Source organism: Panthera onca, chromosome E1, assembly GCF_046562875.1.
Source record: "Panthera onca isolate mPanOnc1 chromosome E1, mPanOnc1 haplotype 2, whole genome shotgun sequence".
Lineage (NCBI taxonomy): Eukaryota > Metazoa > Chordata > Mammalia > Carnivora > Felidae > Panthera > Panthera onca.
The window spans coordinates 30,570,176-30,579,048 of NC_138352.1; the positions used below are offsets into that span (position 1 = coordinate 30,570,176).

General features: G+C 53.6%; 2 protein-coding genes across 4 annotated transcripts; one reads left to right on the forward strand and one right to left on the reverse strand.

The window, feature by feature from the left end:
* Positions 1-1,901: 1,901 nt before the first annotated feature.
* Positions 1,902-2,759, reverse strand: EMC6 (ER membrane protein complex subunit 6). Of its 2 annotated transcripts, none has more exons than XM_060647025.2 (2): positions 2,624-2,759; positions 1,902-2,451 (listed from the first exon to the last, which is right to left on the reverse strand). In XM_060647025.2, the coding sequence occupies exon 2, from the start codon at positions 2,411-2,413 to the stop codon at positions 2,081-2,083; it is 333 nt and encodes a 110-aa protein (XP_060503008.1). In that variant the 5' UTR covers positions 2,414-2,451; positions 2,624-2,759; the 3' UTR covers positions 1,902-2,080. The 2 variants fall into 2 exon arrangements, with proteins under 2 accessions (XP_060503008.1, XP_060503009.1); XM_060647026.3 differs by having other exon boundaries at positions 2,562-2,747.
* Positions 2,760-2,905: 146 nt separating this feature from the next.
* Positions 2,906-7,899, forward strand: TAX1BP3 (Tax1 binding protein 3). Of its 2 annotated transcripts, none has more exons than XM_060647023.3 (4): positions 2,906-3,039; positions 5,986-6,105; positions 6,504-6,581; positions 6,891-7,899. In XM_060647023.3, the coding sequence occupies exons 1-4, from the start codon at positions 3,001-3,003 to the stop codon at positions 7,026-7,028; spliced, it is 375 nt and encodes a 124-aa protein (XP_060503006.1). In that variant the 5' UTR covers positions 2,906-3,000; the 3' UTR covers positions 7,029-7,899. The 2 variants fall into 2 exon arrangements, with proteins under 2 accessions (XP_060503006.1, XP_060503007.1); XM_060647024.3 differs by lacking the exon at positions 2,906-3,039 and adding an exon at positions 5,162-5,570.
* Positions 7,900-8,873: the final 974 nt, after the last annotated feature.

Genomic DNA, 8,873 nt, shown 5'->3' on the forward strand with positions numbered 1-8,873 from the left:
TTTTTTCCCTTCAAGTCTTAGTCACCCCGTGTTTTAGAGGAAAATGTTAAGGAGAAAGTGAGCCCTAAAGAGGCAGACACAAACAATTAGTAAGCAATATATTATGTTCCTTATTCTCTTGCAAAGAAATTCAAATGGAAATAAGGAAACTCTTTAAATGAGCAAACATTAAAGGACTAGGAAGGCACTGATAAAACTGGTAATTTTCATTCAATGAGTGTAATTTGATAAAACTCTGGAAAGCATTTGGAATCAAGCTTTTATCTTGTTTTAGGAGCTTATTAAGTTCCCTGAAAACAATACAGACATTGATATTCTTTGCAGTATTTTTTTTCTAACAGTTAACATTTCAAACAACCTTAACTGCCTAGAGATAGAGAAATAGTTAAGTGAATCAGTTCACTTATTCCACCCCCTCACCCGCCCCCATATCCAGTAGGACTCTCCCTTTACTCCACATCAGGAGTGAATCTTCCCTTCTCCAGAGAAGGCCCTGAGGGGACGGGGGAGTTTAAGAAGGGGGAGTATGCAAATCATGAATGTGAGCCTCTTTAGTCGGGGTCTGAGAAAGGGTTTAGAGGTCTTTGGGAGGGGGAGGCAAAGCTGTGGCCTCACCGGCTTCTTCCCTTCATGTGCAAGCATGTGGTCCAGAGCCCCAAATGGGATTCAGGAGGCCTGGGTCCCAGATCCATTTACGTTATTGGCCATAGACCATACACCATGTGTCAAAGGAGACTTGGACTCAAGCTCTCAGATCATCTTCTGATCTAAAGCTGATCTTTTTTGAAAATCCAAATGTCACATCACTCCTGGCTAAAACTTCCAAAGGCTCCCCCAAACTGCTCTTAGGACCAAGACCAAAAAATCCCCACCGTAGCCTTCCAGGTCCCGGTCATGGCCTCTTCTCTAACTCCAGATACATGTCAAACTCCCTCCTGCCCAATGGCCCCCACACATGTGCTTTCTTGCAAGAAGCCTCTTCAACTTTGTTCCTCAACACTGTTCTTCAACTCTGAGGTCTCAAATGTAATGTTATCTCCTCAAGGCTTTCTTGATCCCCACTCCCCAACCTGAGCTCAGTTTGGGGCTCCTATGTGCTCTCTTCACAGCACTTACCATAATTTAAATATTTGTGAAATTAGGTAATACTGGTCTTCCTAGTTAACTATAAATTCCTTGAGCAACACGTTTGCTACTATAACTCTAACGCAATACATATTTCTCAATTAAGTATATGCACTTTATTCTGATGTAACCCCTCAACCCCGACAAGAAGGGATCGTAGATTAGCATATAGACAGACACTCTAAACAAGCCCAAAGTTTAGCTTCAATGTTGTCTGTTTAATCTCCATTAGACATATTCTAGAAAAGAGCTTGAACTTATTTAAAATGGAAATGACAGCCAGCTGTAACCAGGTGAAATGGAACTAAAATGGCACCATTCATATCTGAAAGCAGTGGTTACTGGGAAGGAAGGCTGGAATCTGAAAAGGTACACTCGCCAGTACAGCAAGAGGAATTAAAAGACCTGTATTTGAAATTTGGCTCTGCCTCTTTCTAGCTGTGCCTCTAATGGCAGAGGTATATTTAACCAGAGCCCCAGCTTCATCAACGAGGGATAACGTATCTACCCCATAAGGATATTGCTAGAATTAAGCGAGATAATGGGTGTAAAAGGTACAAGGCACAATGCTTGGCATATAGAAAACACAATAAATATTAACTGTTATTACTTCTCAGGATGTTAACAGTAAGTTTTCTTTTTATTTAGGCCCTACTGGCCCTCTCTGGGTGGCCTATGTGTAAATGCAGGGAAATTACAGAAGCCAGTCCCAGCTCTCCAATTTTGCACCCACGGCACACATGGGGTATGAGTTAAGGTAGGCAAAAAACTCCACGAAGTGTCTCACGCTTCATTTAATCTGAAGAATATTACAGACTCTTCGTCTTCAGATATAAGTTATAACGTTACAGAACAAGCAGCGAATTCAACAATTTAAAAACAAGTGTACACGGTGTTAAATCCTGGCGACAGTCCTCCCAATCTGGTTTTTTAAAAAAGTCATCCCTGCCCCCATTCAGTAGACGTGCACCATGCCATAGAGGAATGTCCAAAACAGGACGTAGGTGAAGAGGCCTCCGATGAGACCTCCTGTAAAGAGCGGTCTTCGTGATTTGAAGTATTTGTTCCACCTCCTTCCCGCTTTGAGAATTAAGAGCAGGGAGAGCAGGACGGAGGCAAGCAGGTAGAAGATGAAGCCGTAGAGGCCGGTGAGGCCGAGGATGCCGGCCGTGGCCCCCGACAGCGCTGACACTGAGGTCCGGCAGTAATCCAGGACAGCGGCGTTGCCTCGCACAGCTGCCTCGCTGATGAACGGCGGCCCTTCCCGCTTGGCCACCACAGCGGCCATCGCACCCGCCGGGGCTCAGCCTCTGCTTTCTCGCGGAGCTGCAGAGGGAACCAAGTTACAAGTGGCCCCGGGAGCCTGGCGAGTTGCGCTCACGCCGCCCCTCCCCCCCGGGACTTCCAAGACCTCCCACCATTCGCGGATCTCGGACCTTCGCGAGACGCAGAGGAGGCTGAGGGTTCGGACCGGCCCTGCCCAGTTTCGCCCAGGTACCTGCAACACGGCGGCGGACACAGACACTTAGCGTTCCCTCAGACGGCCAGCGGCAGACAACCTCCCCACGCCATCTTGCGCTGGAGGTTGCTGGGAGGACCCAGGTTGCGCATGCGCCAAAACCTCGCTCCCGCCCCCTGACGCGTACGCGGCGGGCTCCCCGAGCACGCTCCACCCCCTCCCCGTCCTTCTGCGCACGCACAGGGACTTCCGAAAGCTGAACAGCGCTCCGACCGGTGACTGGCTGGGGATCTGCTAACTATTCATGAGGGGGCGGGCCGAGTTGGGTTGCCTTTGTTAACCAAGGAGGGCGCGGCCGCTGGGATTTTCGCTGCGGGCTTCACTGAGCTGAGCTTGGTTGCCAGATTGCGGTCGAGATGTCCTACATCCCCGGCCAGCCGGTCACCGCTGTGGTGGTGAGTGCGCTCGCGGGCTCCTCCTCGTCTTGGCTTGTCCCCACTTTGCAGATAGGTAAACTGACGCCCCAGACAGGTTGACAAAGCGTTGAACCCAGGGCTCTTGCAAACCGGCGCCAGGGCTCTGGTCCCGGCTCTGCCTGAGCGGGACCGCGGTCTTCCCCAGCCAGGCAACAGAGATGGCTGGGACCCAAGCGCCTCCTGAAGACCCTGAACCGAGGCCGGACCCCGCACATTACCGCCGCTGCGTCGGACTCCTTCCTGCGGGAAGGACTGAGGAGAAAGTCCCCAGCTGTGGGAATACCGGGAGAGCGCCCCCTTCCCAGGCCTGAGTCCCCAGCTGAGCAGCCGAGGGGGGCGGGCACCGGGCCCGACGTCCGTGAGTCGCAGCCTCTGGAATGAGGAAGTGCTTCCTCCGCTGCAGCCGACGCCGCCGCCCAGAAGGAAACTTGGGGGGTGGAGATGGCCTGAGCCTGAGTAGCAGCCCAGTATCCTTCCCATCCAGGCTTGCTTGTTCGGACCTTCCGCCGCCCGCTCCAGAGTGAAGGCTCATGCAGTTGGCTCGCTCCTGCTCCAAACTTTCCCCGGATCCCTAGCCCTGGGGCAAAGTCCAGGTTCCTCGCCTGGCACTTCGGGCTAGCTCAGGGCCCTGCCTACAGCACCCCCCCCCCCCCCCCATTGCCTTGTCTTGGGTGCCAGATGCTATTAGACTAGGCAGAGGGAAGAAGGCAGGCTGGGACATTAGACTCAGAAGCCAGTGCCAAAGCTGAATGAAGCCTGGAGGCAAACTCCAAGGCGGAGGTGGGGAAACTGAGTCCCAGAGAGAAGTCTAGTCATGTCCACGTCTAAAGGAAGTCCTCAGGAAAAACCCAGATCTCTGAGAAGAAATGCCTGCCAGGCAGCATTGGGTCAGATGGAAGTCCCAGTCCTGAGGCCATGGGACTTGCCGCAGAATCTCAGATGGGTGTACAGCGGAGCTCCTGCAGTCAGAAGTTGGCAGGGTGTGAAGCTGCTGATAAAGGTGGCATGTGAGTTTGAGCTTAGAGAACGAGCTGTGGCCTGGGAAAGTACATTTCTGGATCTGGGGACAGCTGTCCTAAGCTTCACCCTGGCCGCACCAACCTTGGCTTTCTAGATCCCTAGCTGCCTCAGAGAGAAGGGGCCAGGTTTGCTTCTTATGGAAAAAAGGGGGTGTACGGGAGGCACCACAAAGGGGCCGTAACCTTCCTGACTTCACCTAGTGGGTCAGTGACAGGGCCTTGTCTTCCAGCCCAAGGGCCTGTACTCCCTTCTGACCTTGAGGGTGGGTCAATGGTGTGCAAAGTTCTGTTTTGGAGGAGGGGGAGCAAGCCTGGAGGAGCTCACACTTTTGGGCACAAGGACCTAGGTCTAGTGGGCCTAGTTATACTTCCTGCTTCCCCTCTCTCCTATTCTGGCAGGTCCGCAGGCCTTCCTCAAAACTGTAAGACCATGACCTTCCAATTCTTGGGAACACTAGGATCATGTCTGAACATGGTGGGGGTCTGGCCTCTCCCTCTTGTGTTTTGGATTGGGGAAGGGGTAGAGGAGGCTTCCTTCCTGCTTCCTCCCATGTAGTTACCATTTTGCGAATGTTAAAACCATTTTCGCTTCTCCTCTGAACTCTGGTTTCATAGGTCCTTCTGCCTTCTGGACACTTGCCTGGGTGGCTCCTGGAACTCCAAAATGCTTCTTCAGGGTCACCAGCTGAGAGATGGTTGTGTTCAGCCAGGCCAGGTGGCTGCGTGTTTCCCTTGACTCCTCTCCACCATGGGCAGTCCCCAAGTCTGTTGACCTCATTTTCCAAGTAGTCGTGTTCCCTGGCCTCCACATCCCACCTCTGGGATACACCCGTTGCCCTCCTGACTACCCAAGTGGTCATTCTAGCCTCAAACCTGACCATGACCAACCTTACTCCTGGGAGCCCTAGTGGGCCCAGAATCAAAATCAGGTGTCCAGACTCCTGTCACTCCTTCAAGGCCTGCTGCAAATGATCCTTCCTCCGTCCAGATCAAGTCACTTTGGTTTTTTTTCCTTCCTGTTAGAACTCAACTTTGGGTGAGGGGGAGTGGTGGGGAGGGGGCGGGGGCGGGCAGTGATCTTGTCCCACCCCTACTATTTGGTGATTGAAGGGTGCCTGCTGAGGGCTTTGAAAGGAGCTTGGCAGTTTGGGGATCACAGACCTAGAACCCTCTTCTGCCTCCTACACTGCATGAACAGCAAGGTCTGGGGCTTAGGGAGAAACTCCTTCCTTCAGGGCTAGCCTCTTGGGCCCGCACTCCGCAGCTTTTCTGATCTGGCCCCAGCCTTACCTCAGCACCCAGTTCCAGACCTATGCTGTACACTCATCTCATGGACATGTATCTGTACCACTTTCAAGTCTATGCTCTTGTCCCTTGGCCAGGACAGCCCTTCCTCTCCTTTCTGTGCAAGTTTGAACTTCTCTGCTTTTCTGGAGCATCTCCAGTCTTGCCCTTGATAGCGTTGGCTCAGCAATGAGCTGCCTCAGCAAGGTACCTACATTCCCTCCCCCCTCCCCCCACAGGGCCTGACCCCTTCTGCCCTGTGTGGTCCTTCCCCTGGGACATAGCCCCCTTCCTCTCCCCTCCCAACCCATAGCAGCCATAGCATGCTGGCTCTTGGGCCAGGAGGGGCTTAAAGCGCATGTTGACTAAGGTTGGTGCCTGAGACTAATAGGAAGGGGAACAAGGCTCCGACAGCTTGCGTAGGTGGATTGTTGTGGCTGAGTTCTGAGTCTCACCCCCGTCTCCCAGGCTGGTGACCAGCTGGAATCTTGAAGAGGGCCCTGGGCCCCACCCCCTTGGCATGGCTCTGAGCTGGCTTAGCAGCCTGAGGCTACTGCTGGACACAGATCAGATTTGTTGTCCACATACCCACCTGCCTCCAACATGTTTTTCCCTTTGCCAGCAAAGAGTTGAAATTCACAAGCTGCGTCAAGGTGAGAATTTAATACTGGGCTTCAGCATTGGAGGTGGAATTGACCAGGATCCCTCCCAGAATCCTTTCTCAGAAGACAAGACAGATAAGGTGAGAGAGACCAGGGGCCTGGGAGCTCTCCATTGGGCTCAGAGGCCTGAGATGGTGGGTCTCTGCTTCCAGGGCCTTCACGGAGGGAGCAGACCTCTGTCTTTCAAATAGTCCTCCCTAAGAAGGTTTAAGAAATGATCTGGTGGGAATACATAGGGATGGAGGTGGGGGAGTGGACCTCCCAGCCCTAGGAAGACTCACTCAGGAGTCCAGGAGGAACAGGAAGAGGCCGGCAGGAGGTGCCAGAGCATGGTGGGGCAGCCCCGCTCTCCCCTAGGCTGTCTTGGCACAGCCTGTGCTGGGGGCAGGCTTGTGCAGAGTTGGCTGGGAGTTTGCCATGTTGGGCTTTGCTTTCTGGGTAAGGGACCAGTCTAATGACCTAGGCTGTCTCTTTCCAGGGCATTTATGTCACACGGGTATCTGAAGGAGGCCCTGCTGAAATTGCTGGGCTGCAGATTGGAGACAAGATTATGCAGGTAACACATGTCCCAGACGAGGAAAATAACGCTTGGGTCAGGGTCTGAAGCACTTGGGTTGGGGGCTGCCCCTGCTTCCTGGGGCACCTGGGAGGCTCCCTGAAACTGTTTGGAGCCCCTGCTGGTGTTGCCCCCAGAGGAAGTTGGCTCTCTCCTCTGTGTGCCTCAACTGTGGTACTTGGTGATCCCTCAGCCAAGAGACATCAGCTTGGGAGCCTGCTTGGGTGACCCAGGACCCCAAAACCCAACCTGCTTCCAGATCCGAGAGGGCAGAAAACTGAGGTAGGCTCTATTTTCTCCTTGGGCCAGGTGAATGGCTGGGACATGACCATGGTCACGCACGACCAAGCCCGGAAGCGGCTCACCAAGCGCTCGGAGGAGGTGGTGCGTCTGCTGGTGACGCGGCAGTCGCTGCAGAAGGCAGTGCAGCAGTCCATGCTGTCCTAGCAGCCTGCTGCGGTCCCTGACTTGTGCCTGCCTGCCTGCATTGACGCCACCACGCTCTGTTTGCCCCTCATCTTGGCTTCTGATGTGTGCTGGGCCCCAGCTCTGAAAGGCCAGAGCTGGTCCCAGAGGCCTGTCCCTGGTCTGACTCGGCCTTCCTTCCCCTCTCCCACCACTGGCTTGAGCGTCTGGGACCAGCTCTCTCCTGCAGACTGATGGAAAGTAAGGGCCTGGAGTTGAATTGTATTCAGTCTGTAGTGACCACAGGTTTGGCCCGCAGACTCTGCTGCTGCATGGCCTCAGCAGTGACCAGATGGGCAGAGGCCCCACTTCATGAGAGCCACCACAAAGTCGGAGGATGCCAGGTGGGGCCTGCCTTTCCCACACTCAGTCCCAACTGTAGGGCTTGGCCTTGTCCCTGTGTCTCAGCTCTGCAGTGACCGTGCCCCATGTTTTTCCCTGCCTTCCCCGGCAGGGACTCGACACACTACCAGAGGTGCTACAGAGGTTTGCCCATGTGGAAGCCAGGCAGGCTCACAGTTCACCCCATTACACCCCATTTCCCCAAGGGACGCTGACCTCCCCAGGATTCACCTGCTTACGAGACTTAGACGAAATTCGAGGCTGACATTTCAGGGCAGTTCTGAGGATTGCCATCTCTATGCCTGTGCGTTTAACTTTATATTTTTTTAATCACAACTTTGATACAAAAGCATTTTTATCTTACTGTTTGGAGGTGCCAATTCTACTTCTGAATTTAGCTTACTAATTCACATCTGGGAACAAGCATTGCTCTGGTTCCTGTGGAAATGGGGCAGTATGAAGCTGCCCATACCTGACATCTTGTGCCCAAATAAAGTGCTGGAATTCATAAGGGGTTTTCGCTGAGGCGTGGGGTAGGGACATCTGGGGATGGATGACAACTAGAGCTCTGGTCGTCGGGCTGGCTTAGCTTGGTCCCCGTCCACTTCTGAGACGAAGCCCAGCTATTCCCAGGCCTGCCTGTTGCTGTCTGGTCAGGGCTGCCTCTGTGGGAACGTCTGGAAGCACCTTCACTGGAACTGGGGGCAGGGAATTCCGAACTTCCCATGTGTCATTTATGTGCTGCTGCACCTTGCAGGGGTGGGGGGGTGGGGGAGGACTCATGGGCACCGAGGTGTTCATGGGAACCCCTCCCACCCCCCGCCAAGACTCTTGGGAGCATGCAGTTTCCTGTAGGCAGGAGTGCAGCTCCACATTCCAGAGGCTGTCCTCCGAGGAGATGGAGGTAAGCTGGACAACACTGGGGCCTCTGCCTGGCCCAGTGTTGCTGTGCTACCGGCTCTGGGGATTACTGTCATTCATGGATCTGCCTACAAGCGTCAAATCCAGTTTTCCAAATTTTCAAACTGGAAATTTGGTATCTCCTATTTTTGCAGGGTGGCACCCAATAAAACAGGTCTGTGGGCTTGGTCAGCCTGCAATCTCTGCTTTTGGGGAAACAAGATCTGAAATTCTTTGATATTTGGATAGAGGAAGAATCTGGAAGATAAGACCCCACCCCCACCCCCGCCAACATGAAGAGTATACACTTAACCCACCCAACCTGTGCTCACAACCACAGTCTAAGTGTCATAGAGAGACATGGTACCCGTGGGACCTACCTGGCCCTGAGCAGGCAGGCATCTTGCACTACCCACGAGGGCTCCCCGATGAAGTGCAGGATCGGCATGCAGCTACCTCGGGATCAGTGTACTTTGCAACCCCTGGCGTTTCCTTTCACGGGTTGAGTAGGGCTGTCTCCCTAAGCCCTAAGGATTGTTTCTGAAGCCAACACACCTGCCTTCTGCATCTGGCAAAGGCTCAGTG

What these genes read in the sequence shown, in the direction of transcription:
- EMC6 (XM_060647025.2), bottom strand. Translation starts at nt 2,413, where the DNA reads ATGGCCGCTGTGGTGGCCAAGCGGGAAGGGCCGCCGTTCATCAGCGAG.
- TAX1BP3 (XM_060647023.3), top strand. Translation starts at nt 3,001, where the DNA reads ATGTCCTACATCCCCGGCCAGCCGGTCACCGCTGTGGTG. An exon ending in AGCCGGTCACCGCTGTGGTG is followed by an intron (nt 3,040 to 5,985) that starts GTGAGTGCGCTC and finishes TCCCTTTGCCAG; the next exon opens with CAAAGAGTTGAAATTCACAA. An exon ending in TTGGAGACAAGATTATGCAG is followed by an intron (nt 6,582 to 6,890) that starts GTAACACATGTC and finishes TCCTTGGGCCAG; the next exon opens with GTGAATGGCTGGGACATGAC.